Source organism: Selaginella moellendorffii, unplaced genomic scaffold (genome assembly GCF_000143415.4).
Source record: "Selaginella moellendorffii unplaced genomic scaffold, v1.0 SELMOscaffold_59, whole genome shotgun sequence".
In the NCBI taxonomy this organism is placed as follows: Eukaryota; Viridiplantae; Streptophyta; class Lycopodiopsida; order Selaginellales; family Selaginellaceae; genus Selaginella; species Selaginella moellendorffii.
In genome coordinates, this window is record NW_003314320.1 from 173,179 (window position 1) to 197,386 (window position 24,208).

The 24,208-nt window shown below is 41.2% G+C and overlaps 5 protein-coding genes across 5 annotated transcripts; 4 read left to right on the forward strand and 1 right to left on the reverse strand.

Annotated features, from left to right (window-relative positions):
• Positions 1 to 9,073: 9,073 nt before the first annotated feature.
• Positions 9,074 to 9,917, reverse strand: LOC9651203 (30S ribosomal protein S10). The gene is made up of 3 exons (XM_002983693.2): positions 9,779 to 9,917; positions 9,577 to 9,717; positions 9,074 to 9,426 (listed from the first exon to the last, which is right to left on the reverse strand). Exons 1-3 carry the CDS (start codon positions 9,893 to 9,895, stop codon positions 9,115 to 9,117), a joined length of 570 nt encoding a protein of 189 aa, XP_002983739.2. The 5' UTR covers positions 9,896 to 9,917; the 3' UTR covers positions 9,074 to 9,114.
• Positions 9,914 to 13,689, forward strand: LOC9643980 (coatomer subunit gamma-2). The gene is made up of 18 exons (XM_002983580.2): positions 9,914 to 10,032; positions 10,143 to 10,240; positions 10,294 to 10,344; positions 10,400 to 10,513; positions 10,570 to 10,770; positions 10,820 to 10,921; positions 10,972 to 11,079; positions 11,137 to 11,370; positions 11,433 to 11,683; positions 11,733 to 11,904; positions 11,960 to 12,115; positions 12,166 to 12,216; positions 12,267 to 12,398; positions 12,448 to 12,654; positions 12,719 to 12,850; positions 12,903 to 13,073; positions 13,130 to 13,198; positions 13,263 to 13,689. Exons 1-18 carry the CDS (start codon positions 9,981 to 9,983, stop codon positions 13,620 to 13,622), a joined length of 2,661 nt encoding a protein of 886 aa, XP_002983626.1. The 5' UTR covers positions 9,914 to 9,980; the 3' UTR covers positions 13,623 to 13,689.
• Positions 13,690 to 16,365: 2,676 nt separating this feature from the next.
• On the forward strand, positions 16,366 to 17,692 carry LOC9643792 (guanine deaminase). Its single transcript, XM_002983581.2, has 6 exons — positions 16,366 to 16,444; positions 16,523 to 16,626; positions 16,713 to 16,859; positions 17,000 to 17,190; positions 17,288 to 17,392; positions 17,461 to 17,692. The coding sequence occupies exons 2-6, from the start codon at positions 16,608 to 16,610 to the stop codon at positions 17,647 to 17,649; spliced, it is 651 nt and encodes a 216-aa protein (XP_002983627.1). The 5' UTR covers positions 16,366 to 16,444; positions 16,523 to 16,607; the 3' UTR covers positions 17,650 to 17,692.
• Positions 17,693 to 17,783: 91 nt separating this feature from the next.
• Positions 17,784 to 19,488, forward strand: LOC112351243 (extensin-1-like). Its single transcript, XM_024688739.1, has one exon. The coding sequence runs from the start codon at positions 18,265 to 18,267 to the stop codon at positions 19,486 to 19,488; it is 1,224 nt and encodes a 407-aa protein (XP_024544507.1). The 5' UTR covers positions 17,784 to 18,264.
• A 49-nt stretch (positions 19,489 to 19,537) lies between these two features.
• LOC9643793 (protein RRP6-like 3) lies at positions 19,538 to 23,249 on the forward strand. The gene is given in 13 exon segments (XM_002983582.2): positions 19,538 to 19,691; positions 19,745 to 19,843; positions 19,890 to 20,221; positions 20,283 to 20,366; positions 20,426 to 20,512; positions 20,563 to 20,826; positions 20,887 to 20,940; positions 21,003 to 21,421; positions 21,500 to 21,986; positions 22,056 to 22,301; positions 22,303 to 22,433; positions 22,524 to 22,673; positions 22,764 to 23,249. Coding segments are annotated over 12 exon segments (2,394 nt in total). The 5' UTR covers positions 19,538 to 19,561; the 3' UTR covers positions 22,585 to 22,673; positions 22,764 to 23,249.
• Positions 23,250 to 24,208: the final 959 nt, after the last annotated feature.

The following is a 24,208-nucleotide window of genomic DNA, read 5'->3' on the forward strand; positions in this document are numbered from 1 at the left end:
GTCACTCAATAAAAGAGCTCTATCACATACAGAAATAACCCTAAAAACCCTAGCTTATATATAGTAACAAGTGGTCCAAATCAAAACCAATCTAATTGCTATTAAAAATTCATGATGCTAATATTAATATATGATATTATAGCCATACAATTGGACATCATATCATCCTCTCTTCTTAAAAGGGTGGAATGTAGTCAGGTTCTCTGGTTGATGGGCTAGGATTTAGAAGAATATCAGGAAGAGGTATCAATTGATTTATAAGCGGTGTTAGTTGTTCATGATCCCTTTATACGAAGCATTTTAGTTGTTGCATATTCATAATTTATGGGGGATTGGCTTATTGAATGTTATATTAAACTTCATAAACTTATAGTCTAACTTGCCGTAACACTTAATATAGTTCCTTCCACTGAGCAAGGAGCCCTTTAGACAAACCACATACCATAAGATTCACAAAATACCAAGTCATTCACTTTGTACTCCGCAAGTGGATAATAATGGAAATTTTCCATCTTTGTCTCATTTATATGTGGCCCAAGTGTTTAGCAAAAGTTTACTTGAACTAGTGAAAGGATACTTATCAAATATTGATCCCAAGGCCTAGTATCAGTAGCTCATGGGAAACATAAAGGTAAATTTAACTCCAATAGCAATATCTAATCATGACTATATAAGAGTTTTTATAGTGAAGTATCAATAAAACTCTATACTGTTTTTATATATGTATACAGAAGAGACAACAAATAACCATTGTAATCTGAATGCTAAAATTTCACATACTTCACGATCATACTTTTGAAGGTCTAAATGAGTTGTTCCATAAAACTATCTATTTATGGATGATAAGCACTTGTGAAAGTGTGGCATATCCTCAGCTGAGATATTAAAATATGAAATGTCTCATCCATAAATGCGGGAGCACTATCTGAGAGAATTCACTCCAGACAAAAATGTTGGAACACCATTCAATTAAAGAGGAAGTTGTAAGCTCTTGAGAGAAATTGTTCTGGACAAAACTATTGGAACACTATTCAATTGAAGAGGAAGTTATAAGTTTTTGAATTTGGACTTCTTGGAAATTCATCTAACCCAATACTATTCAAACCTAAGGACATTTAACCTAAAGTATCATAAAACCCTTAATTGACTAGAAAATAGATTGCACTCTTATTCATGGGCCTTTTCTGTATATATTTAAACCTATATGAATCGTGTCTTGAGTTGTTTTCTTTGGTTATTTATAATCCACCACACTTCCCTACAAGTTCACGTGAGAGCTGTAACTTTCCCGAGAGCTTTGCTCTCTTGACACCTTACCCCTTGGGTCGAGCCCAATCAAAGGAAAACTAAATTTACTAAATGTCAATTTCAACATATAGTATAATTCCTTTAACCAACTAATAAAGTTAGACCCAAGACCCAAATGTAACCTCATTAATTTGGACTTCCTTGGAGGTCATCTAACCCAATATTATTCAAACCCAATAACATTTAATGCCAAGTATCCCAAGACCCTTAATCAATTTGAAAAAGGGGTGTGCTCTCGTTCATAGGCTCTTTCTCTTTATATTTAAATATATTTAAATATGTGGATCATCTCTCGAATTGTTCTCTTTAGTTGCTTATAGAAGTATTTAATATCAATTATAGATGCACTAGCAAGATCACTAACTTTCACTTAATGAGTCAAATAGTCAAAAATAATAATAATATACTCATTGCCAGTAGTTGGAAAGGGCCTTATCAAATCAAATGCCACCAACTCAAACAAATAGAACACTGCATTTGAGTTTAACTATCTTTCCATAACATAAGGGGGAGTATTATGAGTTTGGCACTAAACGCAGCTATGCATATAGATAACATCATATCACATCTCTAACCAATAAAAAAACTAACATAATTTTTCAATCACACAACGATATCTTATAAGCTTATATAGAATGGGAGAATCATAGTAGGCATGGAGAAAGCATGGAATAAAAATTAAAGGCACCACCAATTATAAATGGTCATTAAAATCCATCCCTATAAAATAAAGAATGTCATCTTTAAAATAATATTGAGAATGTAAATGCTGAAATAACAAGTTATCAGCAAGTGATGTAGGAATCTCAAATCCATCGTGTAGCTTTCAGATACATAACTCAACTTTTTGAGCCTCACGAACCTCGTCAGAAAAAGGTAAATCTTGCTCTATACCTTGTAGATACTGAATATCAAATACAATAACCATCGATAGCACAAAATCCTCATCTAGAAAATTTATAAATGCTAAAACAATAGACTTGTCAAAAATAGGAGAAAGAATGAAAAACAGAAAGAAGCTTAAGAAAGGGCATTAAAACTCTTTAGGTCATGAACAACTTCAAAATTATATATCTTAAGCTTCAGGGGATATCGAGTAGTATGACCAACTAAATTCTTTTGCTTCAATAACGAAGTAACCATAACATTATCACCTTTTAGTAATATTTGAGAACCATGTAAATATGCATGAAACTTTTTGAAATCACTATTGCTAAACACTCATTCTCTATCGTGGAATACTTCATCTCTACTAATTGTAATATACAACTGATGTATATAATAGGATGATGTTAACCAAACACAATCATGATTTGTTGCATCAACCTCTATCAACATCCTAACCCAAGACTACCACATGTTGGACAACTCACATAGATTTGTTGATCTTGAGCAATCCTCGCTACAATGCATTCGTTAAACACCTACCATTGCATTGTCAACCTCTGCTCCATTCATTGTAAGGCTGTTGAACCAAGAACCTTTTTTTTTATTTCACTCCATTCACTTTTACACATATGTTATGTCTAGAAAACAATTGTCCACCCTCTTGTCAACTTCTGCACCAAAAGGCACACCAACTTCCAACCAAATATTCCTTTAATTCCCCCACTATAGCCAAAAGAAGAAGGAAAAACTCCTAACTTTGACTAAGTCTTATTCTTGAGCTAGCTCTAGCCTTTGACATCACCCCAGTGATAATTATACTCCATCTTTAGAGCACTCCTTTCCAAATGGAACATGATAGCACCATAATTGAGCTCCATTCACAAGTGTGGGCAAAAGATTACTAGCAAATCCTCCAATTTGACTGAGCCATTGATATTCACAGCCTTCATGCAATATGGTCTAATCCAGTGGATTTTAAGCTTGCTTAGATGCCTCTAATACTTGCTCTTGTACAGCAACACGAGATCTCCTACCTAAAAACTTTTAGCCCATAAATGATGATCATACCACTTCTTGCATTGACGTTGGACAGCTTTATGAGCTTGGAAAGCAAGGAGATGAATCTCATCCAACTTCTCCAACTGCTCTAGCTGCTACTAAATAACTTTGTCCCAATCATAATTGCAAGCTACTACTATCCACAAAGAAGGAATTTTTAGCTCGAGAGGAAGGATTGCTTCTTAGCCATAAATCAATTGGAATGGTGAGAACCATGTAGTTACCTTGTAGGCAACTTTGTAAGTCCATAGTGCATCAAGAAGCCTGGTATCCTAGTCATTGGCACTTGCATTGCAAGGCTTGGTCACGGTGTCACATAGTGTTTTATTGGTTTAGGCTTATTGATTTCCTAGCTTGTAAAAACAATTTTCCGAGTGATGATTAGTTCACCAACAATACTGACACTCCTCTTGATTCACCACTGGTTGTGGACTCATTTGGGTATTGTCTATAATTGTTACATCACACACACTAGATGTTTTTTAGTTGCCACATGGGTTGTGGCCTACTTTGTGCCCTCAATTGCAAGTCACTCATCTTTTTTGTCATGGCTTCCACCATGTCTTCCTTTATTTTCTTCATCTCTATTTGGATGTCCACTATAGTTGGCATTGAATTTGGAATTGCACTTGTTGAAGCTTGTCATTATTGTTGTTGTTAGCGACTATAGTCCATCATCCCAAGGCTTATTCCAAATACTCCAAAAGGCTGTTGTTCAATAGGCATTAGTTGCTACAACATACTTCCAAGTCCTCCCATCATGGGATTCATCATTACATCACCAAAAGTTCCCAATCTAGGATTACTATGATGGTGTTTTATCTTGAGTTGCTCTTGCTCTCATGTTCCCGTAAAATGAATTGCATCAACCAAAGTTTACGGATTATGGTATGAGACATGAAAGCTAATCATATGAGGCAAGCCATTTATGTAGTATGATACTTGCTCCTCTTTTGTTGGTTGTGGCTACTTCTTGAGGATCAATCCCTTGAACATGAATGTATAGCTTTGTAAACTCTTGCCTGGCAATAGTTGGAAATAACTTAGATCACTCATGAGCTACTGTGAAAAGCCTACCAACCTGAAGGTAGCTAAAATGAATGCCTGTAACAATGCCCAATCTATCGTTGTTGGAACTTAAGCCATCCATTCTATAGCTACACCTTGTTTCCAAAGATCTACTACATTTGCCTCGTTATTTGCTATACATGTATTCTCAAATGCTCTCGCATGTGCATCTAGATCTCCCATACCATTGAAGATGGTATACTTCATCATTATCATTGTCATATTCTTTGTTTGTTGCTGCCAAGGTTGTTGTACTTGTTGGATTGATGGCTAATGCCACTACTCTACTAGTTGTTGTTGTGGTGGTGACAACTATAACTCTTGCCACTTGTTTTCTTATTCTTGATCATTCTTCTACTTGTTGACAGAAATGTTTGGCTGAGGATTTGCACTCCTTGCTTTTGGACTCTCGGGATCATAAATTAGTGGTAGATTTCCCACAAGAATTCTTGCCTCTCTCTCACATCATTGCTTTGCTCATCTTTCCTCTCACTTTTGCACTTCTACAAGTCTCACCAAGTACTCTTGACTTCTTTGGCTCATACACCAAGAAGGAACAGCCTTGATCTAGTGAAGGCAACCTGACTTCTCTTGGTGCTCACCATTCCACCACAATCTCTATACTCGTTTTGTTTCTTGGGTAGTGCACCAAAAGATGTTGCTCCTTGCAATGACACACTAGCAAAGTGGAGAATAACTGCTGCCTAGCCTCATCACTAGCTTTATTAGTGACCTCTACTAGAATCTCTGCTAACAAGGTTGCCTATAAGTTAGACAACTCACATAGATTTATTGATCTTGAGTAATCCTTGCTATGATGTGCTCCTCAAACACCTGTAATTGCTATTGCACCACCAACTTCCGCTCCATGAGCTCCAAAACTATTGGACGAGGCATCCTTTTAAAAACCTTTTCTTTTATTCCACTCCTTTCATTTTTACACACATCCTATGCTTAGAAAATAGCTATCCTCCCTCTCATCAACCTCTAGCACCAAGGGATGCACCCCATTCTAGCCAAATATTTCTTTAATTCCCCCACTATAACCAAAAGAAGAAGGAAAAACTCTTGACATTGACTAAGTCTTATTCTTGAGTTAGCTCTAGCCCTTGATAGTCACACTTCCTTACAAAAAGTAAAATCCTCAAAAAAAATCCAATCTATACCAAAGATTAAGTAAAAAATTTGACTTAACACCACTTGCATGATTGAAGTTCAAGCTCGAGATCTCTAAAATGCATAACTAGGTATACCTCATCCCATAAACATATATGTATATAACTATTGCTATAAAGAATGAAGACTAGCTCTATTGTACAACACAATTGTAAATGATAACATGTGGCAATAGACCGAGTAATAAAAGATAAACTCAATTCTATATCAACCAATATAGAGATAATAATAAAAGACCTTTTGTTATAAAAATAAGCTTGAAAAGTGAATAAGATAAACTAGTGTCAAGTGAACCTCTTGATAGTACTCTGAAATGGTTACCAACTTATTCACGCAAGAACCCTCTATAACTCGTATAACTCTTTATTTCTTAAAAGAATCTTTATGTCAAAACCTTTCATTGCAACAACACCAACAACACGTTGTTGATGCTAAAGCCTCTATCCAAGAAATAAAGGATTTCAATTTGGAAAATACCAACAATACCGATATGTGTGACTAACCTCATCATATACCTAACAATAGACATCATGGCCACAACTATATCCTCTCCTTTATCCTTAAACACAAGTAATAGTAACATCAACCCCCTCTAGAACATGGCCATTTCCATATTAAGTAGAGATGGATGTGTAACAAGAAGTGGAAGAGATAATATTTTATAATGTTGTGTTAGTCAAAGAATATTGTCAATGTGGTTGGAGCAAATGTATGCTCAAGTCTTGCAAAATTTTAATAAAGTGCTAACCATAACATTCCCAACTTAATATGTTTTGACATATTTAACTCCACACGAAGCAAAAGGCTTTAGAAATGGATGTTAAATTATATCACTAATTTAGATGGCTTTTGTCGAGGATGATACAATTGTTGGAAAATATCATTATAATTGTCAACATGTTCAAATGCTCACTTAAAGATATCTAAGAGAATAGTTCAATTCACATGAGTGGCTACATTAAAACTATTATACTATTACAATGCTGTACCTTGGAGATATGTGGGAAACTCATGCAAACATCAAATATCATCCCAAAAATGATAGGTAACAATCACTATAAAGTGATTGAATTAATGGTGCATATCATCCCCAAGATTCCCACAAAAGAATTGTAACTGGATATGAGAATTAGTAGTAAGAGCAAGAGAGATTATACACATATTGTAAATGTTACAATCAATTGAGTTTAATTATTAAATTACAATGTATAACATTAAGCAATTGCACCAATTGTTGTTCTAGAGTCAAAACTACTTTGCCATGTAAAAAATAAAAAAGAAATAAAAAAGAAGAAATTGAAAAAACTACAAGAAAAGTAAGATTTAGACAATACAAAAACTAGATCTAAATTAAAATCCAGAATCCAAACACTCTTCATGGACCAAAATTGCCTCTCATCTTCACCAATGTGAGTGCATAGAACATAGAAATGAAATATAGAAATGTGTATATAAATTAGCTTAAAAACCTTAACTTATATACAAGAATGAGTGGTCCAGATCAAAATTAATTCGATGGCTATCAAAATCCAACTATGCTAATATTAATATATGGCATCGTAGCTGTACATTTAAACCTCACATAGAGTAAAGAATATATTAAAATTTTATGAAATGAAGATTGATTATCTATGGATTTTTTTCACATTATTTTGTGATTCATAAAGGTTTATTTTTTGCATTTCAACCCTGGTCATTATTTGTGTTAATGCTACAAAACTTTTCTTAAATATTTTTTTCTCTACTGTAATTTATAAATTATTGTTTTTCTAATTTTATACAAGAGGACAAGATAATTTTTATGAGATAAAAGTTTCTAGTATTTACAAGTGTTATTTATTTCATATGAAAAATTTATTTGAAGTTTATCAAGAAAATATGAAAATTTTTCTTTGTTATATCATGTCTAATTTAAAACTAACCAAAAAATTAGCATTATTGTCCTTATCACATTGCAATTGATCTAACTAACTTATCAGCATTTAAGCTCCAGAAATTACTATATATAACTCTTATTAATTTATGTAAAATTAGTAGAATAATTTGCTGATGAGGGTGGAAACTGGAGTGTGGGGCTGTGAAAGAAATACAAATATTTTATTCAGTTAGTTTAGAAAACAGTTGGCCCTCACCTGTTAAATTAGTTAAACTGTCTATGGCCATTTGATTGAAAAATGTGCACGCCTATTAATTACAAGAATGGTCTCACTAAACTTGCACCCATTCGGCAATAATAGGATGGCACAAGTCCTTAACCTCTTTTTTACGAGTTAGAAAGCTTAAGTTATATTGATCACATGAAGAGTTTCCCAATGCTATGAAAAATTGCCAGCTTAGTAATTAAATCGAATTAATGCAAAGGAAAAGCATATTACTTTCAGCTGGTTCCTTGAGCAATTATTTTGTGTACCAGCGTTTGGCTACCTTTTTCATAGCTCATGAAAACTAGGTTAATTCTTTGTCACTTTTCTAGAATGAGTGATCTCACGAAAAGAAGGAAGAACAACGAGAAATAACGTTGGGAGGATCTCAACTTATGCCACGAATCTGATCGAGGTAAAAGCTTCAGTTTTTTTTGGTTTTAGCTTAACTATTTGGTTGCCATCCAAGATGCCAGGCGAATTTCTAAAGGCTTTATGTGCAGTCCAACCACCTTCTGCTTGATGGAGAAAGATTATGAAAGAACGAAGATCAAATAACTACAAACAATAGCCCAAGAAAAATCAATTGCACGCTCTAAAGAAGTAGAGCACGGTACCTTAATCTTACTCTTGAGCTATGTTCCTAGGGCAGGAGTGAGATGAACTCCCAGCTGATGTTGTTCGGGGCCACCAGCTGTTTTTCAGAGAGAAGTAGACACAGTGGCCCCTAAAATCGATTCGTTGCCACATATCAAATGCGAGATTAGAATCCAGACAAGTAGGAGAGATAGAAGAGAAACCAAAACCCGTGCTCAAGAGAAAGATAAGAGGGAAAAGTAAAAACGGTCGCTTGAGAGAGTCCGGCCGCGATTTTCCTGCAAAGAAGAGAAAAAGAAAAACAAGGACTTGTTACAAGGCTCACGCCTTGTACAGCTTCATTCCCACCTCCATTCTCGCGAGCTGCGACCTTCTTCTCCTGTGCAACCTTTGATCATGCTCTCGCCGATGCGACCAAGGCCACTCCAAACCCGAAACCCAGAGCATCAGCAATGCGTTCCTGCCTCCACCCAGAGCACTGCGAGATCCAAAGAACTTCCCAGTGCCGCAGCCATACTTCCACGGCACCATTTTCAAGCGACCTATTTTTTGATTTTGAAAAAGAAAAAAAAAAAAAAATTGCAAAACTTAGTGGGTCGGAGTATGACTTATACTTCGAGACACACAGACGGGTCATCAGACGCATACTCTACAACCCAATAAGTAACTGTTATCATAATTCAGGGCTTTTTAAAGAGAAGAATCACAACTGCGTTTGGGCATGTGGGATGTTTGTACTTTGCCCTAGACCTTGCGTTTAGGGCAGACTACGGCAAGTTATAATGATGATTAAAGTTATGGGAAATCATTTGGACTGTTCCGCAAAGATTTAAGGGTTAGGGTTCTTGCAAGCAGATAGAATAGACATTTAGATAGATCAAAGTTTTACTTCGACGTCAACGCCAGCCGGGATGTCCAGTTGCATGAGCGCATCGATTGTTCGTGGGTTTGGATTCTTGATATCGATCAGTCTCTTGTGGGTTTTGATCTGGAAGTGTTCTCGCGAATCCTTGTCGACGTGAGGCGATCGAAGCACGCAAAAGATCTTTCGCTCCGTGGGGAGTGGCACCGGACCCATGACCCCAGCTCCGGTGTTCTTGACGGCCTCCACGATCATCTTGGCAGCCTCCTCGATGTATTCCCCAAAGTAGGCCCGGAGCTTCACTCTAATCTTTTGCTGTGGCAGTGCCTGAAAAGACAAAAGAGAGATCAATCGTGAGCTTTGTCAGAGAGATTGGGGTCCGATCATTCTCTATCGGATGACCATCGTGAGAAGAAAACCAAGACATCTCATCACCCAAGCTCAACTCTGGAAAGAAATTTCACCGATTTCACTCACCAGTGTTGCAGGCGCGGCTGCTTCTTCCGCGACTGGCGTTGCGATTGAAGGCTCTGCGTCAATGCTGCTCTCCTCAACTGGCTCTTCTACGGCCGATGTCGCGCGCGCTGGAAATCTCGATCGAGAAAGCTTCGTTGTGATCTAAAATCCAATTCCAAGAACCTTGAGAGCCCGCGTTCTCTCGCGAGAGATAGAGATTTACCTGCATTTGAGGTAACAGCCGCGGGCGCATCGATGCCGCCAGACACCGTGACGAGAGAGCGCCATTATCGACGCACATTCTCATCGGCAGCGTAGAACAAGACGCTGCCATAGCCATCGTCTTGTATAAACCCTAAAATCTCTCTCATATCCGCAAAGAGTATATTCCCCTTTCGGGGTTTTAGGGTATTCACAGAGCAGTGATGGCGCTTGCTCAGTCCGGCGCCAAGAAGGACGACGATCGGGAAGATGATGGTAAGATCTAGTGCCTGAGCTCGTAGATCTTGCGCTGCCGGTTGATTTAGGTCTTGTAGTCCTGCCAGATCTGTGGATCTGAATTCTCGAGTGTGATTTTTTATTTGCAGCGGAGTACTCTCCTTTCTATGGAATCGAGAAGGCGTCGGTTCTCCAGGAAGCTCGTGTCTTCAATGATCCTCAGCTCGACACGAGGAGATGTGCGCAGGTGACTCTCCATCGTCTATTTTTCCAATGTTGCTTAAGAAGTTCTCTTTGAAGGTCATCACAAAGCTTCTCTACTTGCTCAATCAAGGGGAAACGTTCACAAAGGTGATCTATCCAGTGGTTTTCTTCTGTTCCTTTAATCCTTTGCTTGTTCTTACAGACGGAAGCGACCGAGGTTTTCTTCGCGGTCACTAAGCTCTTCCAGTCGAAAGACGTTCCTTTGAGGCGAATGGTTTATTTGATGATCAAGGAAGTCACTCCATCGTCCGACGAGGTAAGCTCGTGGAAACGCCTTTGGAAAGGTTTTTTAAGACATAGCTTTGCTGACAGGTTATCATAGTCACAAGCTCGCTGATGAAGGACATGAGCTCTAAGACGGATCTCTACCGAGCAAATGCAATAAGGGTGCTTTGTAGGATTACAGATGGTGCTCTCCTGGGTCAGATCGAGAGATACCTCAAGCAGGCCGTGGTTGATAAGAATCCGGTTGTTGCTAGTGCTGCTATTGTCAGTGGCATTCATCTTCTACAGGTGTGGCTGCATTCTTCCCAGGTTCATTTGGATTTAAGTTTTCTTTCAGACGAATCCGGAGATCGTAAGAAGATGGAGCAACGAAGTGCAAGAGGCCGTTCAGTCCAAGAACCCTCTAGTCCAGTTCCATGCTTTGGCACTTCTGCGCCAGGTAATTACTATATTTGTTTCTGGTAATGGAAATTCTGGATCTTTATGCAGATTAAACAAAACGATCGTCTTGCTGTTAGTAAACTCGTGACTAGCCTGATTCGTGGGACGGTTCGCTCTCCTCTCGCACAATGCCTTCTTGTGCGCTACACGAGCCAGGTATTTAAATCAAAATTATAGCCGTCGGTTGTATACTGAATTAGTGATGGTCTGTAGGTGATCAAGGATTCGGCTGGAAATGCTCCCGGTGGAGATCGACCCTACTATGAATACTTGGAGACCTGTTTGCGTCATAAATCAGAAATGACACAATATGAAGCTGCGAGAATCATAACCAATTCGAGTACAGTCACCGGTCGGGAGTTGATGCCAGCCATCACGATGCTGCAAATGCTGTTAACGTCGTCGAAGCCTGTCCATCGCTTTGCTGCCGCAAGAACATTGAACAAAGTAAGTGGCATCAACAAGTCGAATTTTTGTTTGATGATCCTTTGGTTCTTTTTTCCAAACAGGTGGCCATGAGCCATCCCCTTGCAGTCACCAACTGCAATATCGACATGGAAAGCTTGATCAATGATCAAAACCGCAGCATCGCAACACTGGCCATTACGACGCTGTTGAAAACGGGAAATGAAGGTGGCGTTGATCGTTTGATGAAGCAAATTACGAGCTTTATGTCCGACATCGCGGACGAGTTCAAAATCGTTGTTGTGGAAGCAATTCGGTCGCTTTGCCTAAAGTTTCCACAAAAATATCGGTCTTTGTAAGTGTCCTTTCCCTTTCGCTCATTTGCTGATACCGTAACTTTCCAGGATGAACTTCCTTAGCGGCATTCTTAGAGAAGAGGGAGGATTCGACTATAAAAAGGCAATCGTTGACTCGATCCTAATTCTGATCAACGAAATTCCAGACGCCAAAGAAAGCGGGCTCGTGCATCTTTGTGAGTTTATTGAAGACTGCGAGTTTACGTACCTTTCTACACAGGTTGTGCCCATTGCTATCTTGAAACAGGATGTCTTTTATCAAGATTGTTTTTCAGATATTGCATCTTCTTGGGGAAGAGGGACCAAAGACCTCCGATGCTAGCAAGTACATTCGCTACATCTACAATCGTGTAATATTGGAAAATGCTACTGTTCGAGCAAGCGCCGTCAGCTCGTTAGCGAAATTTGGACTTGCGGTTGACTCTCTTCGGGTAAGTGGTTGTGCAAAGTTTCTTTAGATGCTTACGCGTGTTCGCTGCAGCCGCGAATCGTCATATTGCTCAGGCGCTGCGTATATGATAACGATGATGAGGTAACAATTCAACATTGTTTGGTTCAAAATAAACAAGGGTTGAGATTCAGGTGCGTGACCGTGCAACTATGTACTTGACTGCACTTGAAGGGGACCAAGCCGAAAGAGAAGAAGCGAAGCATTCTCTTTTTGATCCACTAAAGATACCTCTAGCCAACTTGGAAGCGAGTCTGCAGTCTTATGTAAGCAACACAGTGTCCAGTTTGTACCATCAATAACATTTTTACGCAGGATCCAAGCGAATCGCCATTCGACATACACTCAGTGTCAGTGGATGTTAAAGCACAGCCAGTCGTGGACAATAAGATGAAGAAAACTGGAAGAGACTCTGCTCCTTCCGTTCCTGAAACCAACAGCGCGGTTGTTGCTCCAACAGTTTCTCATGAAAAAAGATTGAGCTCCATCCCGGGATTTTCTGGTTTTGGAAAACTTCTCACGGTAATTTTTCTTTCTGGACTTTGTTATTGTATATGGTCATTAATTATATACGTTGTTCTTGCAGTCGTCGCAACCTACTGAGCTAACTGAGCCGGAGACTGAGTATTCTGTGAATGCTGTAAAACACATATACGCCGAGCATGTTGTGTTTGAATTCAATTGCACGAACACAGTAGCGGAACAAGTTCTAGAAAAGGTGAGAAACTGCGACAATCAATTAACAAGTTTTTGACGCGCTATTACTGCAGGTTACTGTGGTGGTCGACGGCTCAGAAGCAGAAGATTTCCAGGAGCTTCTTTCTCGCTCAATCCCATCTCTACCATATGGATCGCCCGGCCAAGCCTACGTGGTTTTCCAAAAGCCAGAAGGCGTCTCCACTGGGAAATTTGCAAACACCATGAAGTTCGTCTTGAAAGAGGTAACACTTAACACCTTGTCCCAGTACGAGCGTAACTCCTGTGACTTTCTTTTCAGGTGGATCCAACGACAAACCAGCCAGAGGATGAAGGCTACGACGATGAGTACCAGCTCGAGGATCTCCAGGTAAACCGAGCTTGTGCGTTTGGCGACTCGGTGGAAAACTCTTTCTTTTTTTCTTTCAACACAGGTGACAGCCGCGGACTACTTCGTGAAGACGAGCGTGGTGAGCTTCAAAAGCACCTGGGAGAGCCTCCAGAGCGAGTTCGAGGCCGAGTATGGGCTGGGTCCGCGCGAGAGCGTCCAAGAGGCAGTCCAGGCGGTGATTGGCATCCTCGGAATGCAGCCGTGCGAGGGGAGCGAGGTGGTGGCCGCCAACGCGAGATCTCACGTCTGCTTCCTGGCCGCAAAGTTTCTGGGAGAGATCCAGGTGTTGGTGAAGCTCGCATTTGGAATGGACGCGAAGAAGGCCGTAATGATGAAACTCACGGCGCGCTCCGACGACGAGGGAGTGTGCTCCATCGTTCACGACATTATCGGCAATGCTTGATTTTTTGGTTGATTAATCCATATCCAGAATATTCTTATTCTAGGGTCTTAGAACCCTAAACCTCCAATCATCATATGAGAGATGAGTGGCTACAAATGGGAATTCTGGCTTGTAAATGTACTAAATCATGAGGATCTAGACAAGTATAGACAATGGACTACATCGATAATAAGGGGTTGAGTAGCTATGACATTTAGCTTTGCAAAGATTTGGTTTGCTAATGACTGTTTTCTTTGGATTATTCTGGGTAACATGTCACACAACACTTCAAAAGTGTTGGAGAGATAATGAGGAACAAAATAGAAGGCTAAGAGACAAACTACCATTATAATGACAAAATTGAGAGGTTATCTAGAGGTTTATTTCACCTTTGTACTTACATGGAAAATCTTTTATTTATATTATATTACTATAATTAAGAAATTCTACTTTACTCTTCTGGAAGATGAAAAGCGATGTGATAGAGCTCTCTTATTGAGTGACTATAAACTGCTCTAAAAAATTGAAGTTCCTATAGAATTAATAGCATAGTTGCTAACAATTATGATAGAAATAAAACCCAAAGTCATGATATAACAATTAATTAATTACAAAATATTGATAAACTAATTAAAACTTTGCATATAATTACCAAATGCTCAAACCAACTTTAAATTTATTATTTTGAGATTTTAAAAGTCCACAAAATGACTTTGCAACAAATAATATATTTTATCTCTAAATTTTCTTATTAGCTACAACTATTAATTTAGATTTACAACCATCAATAAAACTTACTTTTGCATTTTCTCTTCAGTCAACTTCTGAAATTTATGTTATCTAACACATATAATATTTGTCCACACATGAAAGGTTAAACTCACTTTATTTATTTTCCACATTTTCCTTGTCCTCTTCTCAAAGTTTTTTTTTTTTAAAGCATTAGCTTAGTTCAAACTTATTGCATTTATCCTCACTTTGCCATATATATTCCATTATCATATTTTTTGGTTTTATTATATTAGGGCTAACATTGGGACCACATTTTATTTAAACTTATTTTCACTTATCTTTTGTTTACACTTATCATCACTCCATCATCAAAACTAAACTTCTATTTATCTCCTTTACCCCCTCCAAAGAAGAAAAAAGTTTTGAAGTATTAGGGTAAAAAGGAGAAAGTAAGAAAAATTGAGAAAACAATATTATAGAAGAAAAAACAGTGAATAAAAAAGCATTGGAAGAGGAATTTTCAGCAATTGTCAAATCAAAAATGGGAAACAAAAAAAAAAAATGTGTTCAAAGTTTAGCGAATAAATGATTTCCTATTATAAAACAATTCAACCATCACAAAATAAACAAGATATTTCACATGTTCAACCTTTTTAATATTAAACTCAACATTTAAGATAGGAAAATCAAAGAAAAACTCCACACTCAAAATACATCTTTAATAACAGCAATAAAACAAATTTTTTTAATGATAATTGCAATTGGGGGAATGCACTTAATTTGAAATTCCAACAAAAGTGATTTAGCTTTTAGAATTAGGGAATACTCAATATTAAAATTGATCAAAGGTTTCATCAATTAAACAAAGGTAAGATTTCCAACTTTATGAACATTTAGATTAGTATGACGATAGAAAACACTCAACTCAACATCATATTGAGAATAACAAGAGTCACAAATGATTAATATATCATATTTATCATTAGCTTCCTCATCATTACAACCTACTTTGTCTTTAGGGCAATTCAACACCTTTACAAAGTTGTTTAGCAATAGCAATTGCAATGTCTTAGGAAAAGAAAATATTGTAAATGAAGAAAGAAAACATTAAGAACATAAGGTGGTTCAAATTGTAATGCACCTTATATCTCTCCCCTTAAGCCAATTAAAAAGGGGGCAATTACTTGATGAGAGAGCCCTTAGTAGCTATTTTATCCCCATTTATCCCCTAAGGTTCCAAGGATCCATAGTGACAGTATATCCAAATTTCATCCTATGATCATATGTGTTACACTCAAGTGGAAAATAAAAAAAAGTTGGGGAATAAGAAAAAGGTAAATAAGGGTTGATATAACCTATGAAATTTTTAACTCATTTTCTAAATTAACTTAAAAGTAATTGAGTTTCTCACCAATAAGAATCCACCCAACCTTACAAATATCATCTTCTAATAAGCTCGATCCTTGAATATTCCCTAAAAATTATATTACATCATCCATAACTCTCTAATCAATGTCATAATCACACTTTATATTAATAAGAAATGGCAAGACACTAAGAATAAGAGAAGCTATATACACATAAACAACATTATTAGGTAATAACAATATAACATCATTTGCACCTTTGGATAACATACTTCTCAATTAAAGCATATGGTATGATGGATGAAGAAAATGAAATAAAAATTGTAAATGAAGAATATATTTAATAATTACTATCCTAGATTTGGATAAAAGATAACACAGATCAGAATAAGAATAAAAGCCAAACATTGAGAAAAGCACTATAAAAAAGTTTTATTCACTTTCAATTGTGGATGTAGGAATAAATATATTAATTAAAGTACCTACTATATATAGGAATGGATGAATTCCAAACAAGAAACCTTGAAACAATTGCAAGGAATATGTTTTTATTAAATTAGTGTATAAGATCATCTAACGATTTATTTAACGATTCTAAAATGACTAACCATTTAGGAATAATAAAGGTGTCCCTTTTGAAAAGGGAGGGTTTCTTTTCTATATTTTGTCTTGTGAGGGAAGAACAAAAAGGAAGAACAGCGCTTGGATCTTTTCATCGCGTGGCGTCGCGCGCGCGAATCCGAGGTACGCTCCATTCCGGGATGGATCTGTGGATCCATTTCCGTGCGCGAATTAGGGCTTTACAATGGATTTTTCGAGCAGGACGCAGCAGCAAGGCGCTAGAAAGTTTTTTGTTGTTTCTCTCCGTGTTTTTCTTTTCGTGCTTGTGTCTTTGAAAGAAATATAGATGGGAGACGGAGATGATGGTCAGTAGAGATAGAAACTTTTTTCTCTTCTATTTGGTACATTCACTGGGCCAGGAATTTCCATGCTTTGATTCACTTTTTTCCAGCTCCAGCGCCTGGTACCAATCCAATTCCATCGGTGATTGCCGCGTCGAGCACGGCTGAGGTCTCGGTGGTGCTGCCATGCTCAATCCAAGACTCCCAAAAGGAATCGCCTTTGGTGGTTCCTTGTGCTATTCCAGCACACCAAGAAGGTACTCATTGCTCGCATCTTTTCCTTGAGAGTGTGAGTAAGTTAAGATCTATCGTTTCCTCTCTTTTTTCTTTTCGAGTGAAGATTTCTTAGTCTCGTTCATCTCAAGGATTCTATAACACTTTTGTTTGTAACTTGCAGCTGTGCAAGACAGAGATTATAAGTTTCTCTCCAAGGCTGTGGACGAAGCTTACAAAGGTGTCACTTGCGGCGATGGTGGTCCTTTTGGAGCTGTGGTCGTCCGAAACAACGAGGTGGTGGTGAGCTGCCACAATATGGTGCTCAGGCACACGGATCCCACCGCTCATGCCGAAGTCACGGCTGTTCGAGAGGTGAGTTTGCTTTATCTTCTTTCTCTTGTTTTCGAGCTAAAGCTTGCCACCGCAAAAAAAAAAAAAAAAAAAAAAAAAAAAAAAAAAACCTTTGCAGGCTTGCAAGAAGCTGAATCGATTGGAGCTGTCCGACTGCGAGATTTTTGCGTCGTGTGAGCCGTGTCCAATGTGCTTTGGAGCGATTCACCTATCACGAATCAAAGTAAGGAGATGTTCCTTTGTTTTTCTTGCTGGCTTTTGCACGTATAGTTCATTGTTTGTTCTTGACAGCGTCTGGTATATGGTGCCAAAGCCGAGGCTGCCATCGCGGTTGGCTTCGACGATTTCATTGCCGACGCAATCAGAGGCACGTCTTACTACCAAAAGGCAAACTTGGAGATTAAAAGAGCCGATGGGAGCGTTGCCGCCATAGCCGAGCAAGTTTTTACCGACACAAAGGAGCTCTTTAAAATGTATTGAATCGACGCTCGTAAAAATTCAATCGATTGCTTTTACCAGTTTACTAAATCTTGTGTAAGTCTAGGAAAAAAACAAACGCAGGCATTCAAACCACCACTGTAACAAACCAAACAAGAGTGGTCCTTTTTTTTTTCATCTTGCTTCTCTCTTTTCACTTATAGCGGCTTAAAACAGTGAAACGCTCGCGAACTTTAAAGTCACCACTTCCATGGCCATCGCTACCGTTGCTTGCCACTACAAATGCGCTTCGCGGGATGGAGACGAGCGTAACCTTTTTCCCGCAGAGAATGAGGCCTGTCGCAATGCTGCTGGCTATCGTCTTCTTCATCGTGTCTTTCACGAGCTATGTCTCTGCGATGACCGCCACTGGCACTGCCTTTTCTTCGTCGTCGTCGCTGAATCAGATCGTTGTTGGTCGAGTTTTCTGCGATCGATGCGTGGAGGGACGCTTCTCCAGGCATGCGGCGTTCGTCAAAGGTAAGTCGATAAGTTCTTCCACTCGAAAACTTCGATGTTCTTAGCTGACGAGAACACTTACGCTTTCCAGGTGCCAAAGTTGCGCTCGAGTGCACGGGAGACGATGGAGGAATTCACGTTGCCGGGGGCGAGACGGACATGGCTGGCTCGTTTCTGATCCCCTTCGACACCTCCAAGATCAACACCCACTCCTGCTCGGTCAAGCTTGTAAACACACCGCTCTCCGAGTGTAATCTCGTCTCCAAGCCGGCTCAAGTTCTCACACCCGACATGAAGCTCAAGAAAAACGTCGTCTACGCCGGACTGCTGAGCTTCCGGCCGGAAGAACCACTCCCAGCCTGTTCTTCACGGAAGAGTGACGCCTACTACGGCACTCCGCCAGCGTACTCGTCCCCAGCGCCTGTGACCCGTGCCGCTCCTCCACCGCCAGCGTTCTCTTCTCCAGCTCCGATAGTCCGAGCTTCACCACCTCCACTCTACTCGAGCCCGGTTCCATACTCTTCTCCAGCTCCGATGGTCCGATCTTCGCCACCTCCGCTGTACTCGAGCCCGGTTCCATACTCTTCTCCAGCTCCGATCGTTCCAGCCTCTCCGCCACCATATTCGTCTCCAGCTCCAATTGTTCCAGCCTCTCCACCGCCTTATTCCTCTCCAGCTCCGATCGTTCGCTCGTCCCCTCCACCACTGTATTCTTCTCCAGCTCCAGTTGTTCGCCCATCACCTCCACCATATTCGTCTCCAGCTCCGATCGTTCGCTCGTCACCTCCACCATACTCCTCTCCAGCTCCGGTCGTTCGCTCCTCACCTCCACCACTGTATCAGCCTCCTCCACTTTACTCCAGCCCGGCTCCGATCATCCGCTCAGCACCACCAGTTCCAGTGTCTTGCGCTCCTCCAATCTACTCTAGTCCGGCTCCAGTAGTTCGTTCATCGCCGCCACCAGCGTACTCCTCTCCTTCACCGCCACCATACTCTTCTCCAGCTCCGATCGTTCGTTCTTCTCCACCTCCATTGTACTCTTCTCCAGCTCCCTCACCACCGCCACTCTACTCTTCCCCATCTCCAATCTCTCGATCCTCCCCTCCTCCACTGTACTCTTCCCCAGCTCCAATCTCTTCACCTCCTCCATATTCTTCTCCAGCTCCAATCACTCGATCCTCACCGCCTCCACTCTACTCTTCCCCAGCTCCAATCACTCGATCCTCGCCTCCTCCGCTCTACTCTTCCCCAGCACCGATCACTCGATCCTCACCTCCGCCATTGTACTCGCCGCCAGCTCCGATCGCACCCCCGCCAGTCTTCTCGTCGCCAGCTCCAATCGTTCGATCGTCTCCTCCTCCTGGCTACGCCCCACCCTACTAGTCACGAAGAGAAATATTTAGGGTTCTAGCCTCTAGATTTTGTTCTTTCTTCTTCACGGAATAGAATTTGCCCTATGGCGCTTCTCTGGCGCAGCGCTGGATCGCCAAATGCGAAGGCTCTTGTTCTTTGTTGCTCCTGCGTTGTCGGGATCGTCGCTGTAGTCGCGGTTGCGAGAAGGGTCCGGCGGCGCGTCGCAGAAGACGGTAAGAATCGAACGATTTTTTCATGATCTAGGGAAGAAACTTAGCTCTTACAGACAATGAAGACGAGGAAATCAAGCCGCAGAAGAGATTCAAGAGAATCCTGGCTGATAACACTCCATTGCCATTCGTTCACTTGGAAATTCCAGGCAAAGGTTAGCTCGATCGAGGTTCTTTTTTTTACTCGTTCTGGATTTCCAGGGGAGGATTCGCATCCTTATGGCGATGAGATCAGAGCTCTGCTAGAGGATCCAGTCCTTCCATTGTCTGAAACCGAGCAGCCATTGGCTGAGATGGAAGAACCATTCGTTTGGATCGAAACGAAGGAAGCGTTGGAGGATTTGGCAGAGGTTTTGTCCGAGGAAAGTGAGTTTGCTGTGGACACTGAACAGCACAGCATTCGATCGTTCCTTGGATTCACGGCTCTCATCCAGATATCAACGTACAAACGCGACTATTTGATAGATGCAATCGCACTGCATGACGAGATGGAGATCTTAAGGCCTGTCTTTGCGAATGCTGCTATTTGTAAGGTCCATACTCGAGCGCTATGGGGTAAAAACTTACACTAACACTTTGCCTTGTGTATAACAGGTGTTTCATGGTGCTGACAGCGACATACTCTGGCTACAACGGGATTTTCACATCTACGTTGTTAATCTCTTCGACACAGCTCGCGTAACTATTTTTTTTCTCTCTCAATGTAACCTTTTATGTGTCTGATGGATGGAATGCAGGCTTGCGATGTTTTAGGAAAGCCTCAAAGGTCCCTGGCTTATCTCTTGCAAACTTACTGCAACATATCGACAAATAAAGCTTTCCAGGTACGTAAAATACTGGCAGACATTAACTGGACTAATTATTTTGGTAGTAGAAGTCAGATTGGCGTCAACGTCCTTTACCTGAAGATATATTACTGTATGCTCGCACTGATGCGCATTTCTTGCTGTACATAGCTAGGAAGCTATATTCCGAGCTTCTCCAAGGAGAAACCGACCTTGCGAACGCCCCGCTGCAAATGGCAACGCGAAGGTCACACTTGATTTGCTTGCAACTTTACGAGAAGGATGCTTCATCAGCGTCGGCAGCTGCGTCTTTATTTTCGAAGTTTCAGGAATCCAATCTGGATAAGCCTCGGGTGAATCTAAGCATTTCCAGAAATGCTCTTGTATAGATACTAATGGTGAAGTTTTTGCAGGAGGCATCGATGCGTAGGCGACTCAGGTTGCTGTGTGAGTGGCGAGATGCTGTGGTACGTCCTTACTTGGCATCTGTTCATGTTCTCGTTTTGATCATCGCCTTGTTGTTTCGCAGGCAAGGATTGAAGATGAGAGCCTGCGTTTTGTATTATCAGACGCGGCTATCGTAGCTATTGCAAGAACGCTTCCTCGAACTGAAAAAGAGGTTTATCGGTCGATTCATGCAGCTGACATGGCGACGTCAACCGACTCGAGTAAAACAAGCTTGTTACCGTTGCCATCTCCCCTAGTCAAAAGGCATATCAGCTCATTGATCCTCGCAATCAAAGATTCAGCCGCTAACGCCACCTCCGGTGAGCAGCGGGATGACAAGAAAGGGAGGAGATTCTTATTCAACAAGAGAAGCAACTCCGAACTCAAACGCACGCAGTTTGTAAAGAAATTTTCTTGCAAGGGCCTGGTGTACGAAAACTGCCGAATTTATGCTGGAGATGGCCGTCTTCTGTGTTATTGCGACCGGAGAAAACTCGAATGGTTTGTGGCCTGATCCCTGAACTCTCTCGACAGTCGTTTCTATTTACGATGACAGTGCGTTATATCTTTTGGGTGCAGGTACTTACAGCGTGGTCTTGCAGAACGCTTAAATGAAGAACCGCCAGCTATACGTCTTTGTTTCGAGCCAAAAGGACGTCCAGAAGACGAGAACAACGAGTTTTACATTCAGAGCAAGTCCAACCAGTGCGTCGGGTGTGGAGAGAGTAGCCATTACCTGCGTTACAGGATCATCCCTTCCTGCTATAGACAACACTTTCCAGAGTATTTGAAGAGCCACAGGTCTCACGACATAGTGCTCTTGTGCGTGGATTGCCACGAGAAAGCGCACCGTGCGGCCGAGAAGTACAAGCACGTTATTGCACTTGAGTCCGGGATACCATTGTTCGCGAGAAAGATTATTGCTGCCGAAGACGTAGAAGGCTCTGGATACTCAGTCATTGAGAGCGAGACGGGAGTTCCACCACTGCAGCTGCGCAACGCAGCAATGGCACTACTGTGTCACGGGCCAGACATGCCAGAAAGCAGACGAGCAGAGCTGGAGATGGTATGTTTTCCATTGTCTTTTCTGTTTCGATAGCTGGCCCCGAGCGTCCTTTTTTTTGTTTCTTTGCAGGTTATAAGTGGCTACTTTGGTGGTCGTCAAATAGACGAAGCAGACATGAAAGCTGCAGCGCTTGTAGGCATTGACCCGAGGGGAAAGAAGCGGCTAACTAGGAAAATCGACAAGCTACTACGGAAGAAGCAGGCGCACAACAGTAACGCCGCGGTTGAGTCACCGGTGGTAGAAAACGGAGAGCCAGGCAAGAACCCGAAAAAAACGCACAAGATATCGCTTCTCGGTCATGGGTTACACGGGAAGAAAAGTTGTGGAGAAGATATGGGAAGGGCAAGGCGAGGACGGCATCAGAGATTTTATACAGAGGTGGCGTATGGTGTTCGTGGATGCGGTTCATCCGGGTTATTTGCCTACGGGATGGGAGGTCACGCACAGGTAGATTTCTTCCTCTCTTTAATTCCTTTTGGTGGCGGCGCTGGCTAAAGACAAAGGATACTAACTTCGCTGCTCGCAATTACAATGCAGTGGACGTCGTGAATTCGGAGAGCACAGTGTCTACCGGCCGAAATGGCTAACGCGCACCTGAGAGAGAGTCATCGTCGGTGGTGTCGTCGTCTTCTTGTCTGACAACTTAAACGCCTACCTCGCTCGCTCGCTGCTCGTTGGTTCGTGCAAGTAAGTAGCGGCCAGCAGCTACTTGATTTCGATCCGCCCTTTTTTCTTTTCTCTCTCTTTACTTGACTTTTTGTGTTCTTTATTTCTCAGGCTGCTCGTTCGTACTACTTTTGAGCATTTCGGGAAAATCGCGGTGGTGTTCACGCACGCACTGGTAGAGTGAGTGGTGGAGTGGTGTGCCAACAAGTTGAAGTTAAGAGGAGAGCAACAGAGGGCACGCTCGCTCCCATCCATTCCAGGTTCATCATTTTTTTTCATTTGGAGTTGTTTGGCAAGTTCAAGGGGCCAGCCAGCCAGGCACCACTGACTGACTCACACCTATACGAGTCGGGGTTGCAGCTTGCAGCAGCAGGGAGCATTATATATTTTCTCGCACCAGTGGCTGACAACTTACAAGCGTTGGAGGCAAGCAATGGCCATGGCACACCGTACTGAGCGAGCGCCTGCGCAAGCTTCGCCCAAAGAAAATGCCAAAGTCGGGAAAAACTACTCTGGTACTGTACCGATGCATCTGGCCCTGCATCTTCATCCCAAAGTTTTTACGGAGATTCTAATCTATACACGCTTTTGCTCTTCTTTCTGCGGCAGGCTGCTGCCCCAGAGACGTGAAGAAGAGATAAAAAGAGCCAGTCACTAAATCGCTCTGGCGGTGATGGCTGGTTGTCTCGCCTTTCTCTATTTTCCCGTGACTTGCGCGGGGATGATCCGACAAATCTCAGCTCGCTCGATCGATTTCACTCGAAGCTCAAGGTGGTTTCTCTCGGTTGAGTTTTGCTGACTGAGTTTGAAGTTTCGTGTGCTAGAAAACTCGCGGAAGAAAAGAATGCTGTGCGGCCGCTGACCACTGACACACACATTCATCAATGTTGAAGATTTGGAGGAGATATTGAATGGCATGCATCATGTGTCATGCGCGGTGGCCATGATGGGTATCATCCATCCGGGAAAAACGAAAAGAATGTAAGCGCGACCCAGCGAAAGATTCGAACCATCGACGCGTTCCTCGGACTGAATCGCGGAAGAATGAATTTCCGTGGGGTTTTTATGGTTCCGTACGCATACGCATGCGATACGATTGTCGCTAAATACGGGGACAAATGCGTATTTTTTAAGTATTTCTTTGGTATGTTCCCTTGTTGCCAAATGTTTGGTGCCTGTCTAGCGGTTTTTGTTGTTGGAAGCGGATCAGTGACAGGAAAAGTCTCTTAAAAAACTAGTTTTTTTTTTCCAGTAATATTGGAAGCAAAAAAAAAAAAAAAAGAAAGAAAAATTTCTGGACTGTGGATTTTGATAGTACACTGCCAACTTCATTTGCTCCATTAACTTCCCAAAAACACACCTCACAACTCATGTGTTGTTTCTTCTCCTTGGTCTTGTCTGAGAGCAGCTTTGTCTTTGTCAAACCAATGCATGAGCTTTCCTTTTGGGCACATCTTTCCTTGATTCTTTTATGCTCCCCAGTGCCAGTGGAGGAGATTTGATCAGTGCCAGTGGAGGAGATTTGATTGATCCCAATTCCAAAGAGAGAACAAGCA

Coding starts and splice junctions, on each gene's coding strand:
- LOC112351243 (XM_024688739.1), top strand. CDS start 18,265: ATGGCTGGCTCGTTTCTGATCCCCTTCGACACCTCCAAGATCAACACC.
- LOC9643980 (XM_002983580.2), top strand. CDS start 9,981: ATGGCGCTTGCTCAGTCCGGCGCCAAGAAGGACGACGATCGGGAAGAT. Junction 11,905..11,959: donor TTACGTACCTTTCTACACAG/GTTGTGCCCATT, acceptor ATTGTTTTTCAG/ATATTGCATCTTCTTGGGGA. Junction 12,217..12,266: donor TATATGATAACGATGATGAG/GTAACAATTCAA, acceptor GTTGAGATTCAG/GTGCGTGACCGTGCAACTAT.
- LOC9643792 (XM_002983581.2), top strand. Junction 16,860..16,999: donor TATTCCAGCACACCAAGAAG/GTACTCATTGCT, acceptor TGTAACTTGCAG/CTGTGCAAGACAGAGATTAT. Junction 17,393..17,460: donor TTCACCTATCACGAATCAAA/GTAAGGAGATGT, acceptor TGTTCTTGACAG/CGTCTGGTATATGGTGCCAA.
- LOC9651203 (XM_002983693.2), bottom strand. CDS start 9,895: ATGGCTATGGCAGCGTCTTGTTCTACGCTGCCGATGAGAATGTGCGTC. Junction 9,718..9,778: donor GGCTGTTACCTCAAATGCAG/GTAAATCTCTAT, acceptor ATTGGATTTTAG/ATCACAACGAAGCTTTCTCG. Junction 9,427..9,576: donor CAGCCGCGCCTGCAACACTG/GTGAGTGAAATC, acceptor TTGTCTTTTCAG/GCACTGCCACAGCAAAAGAT.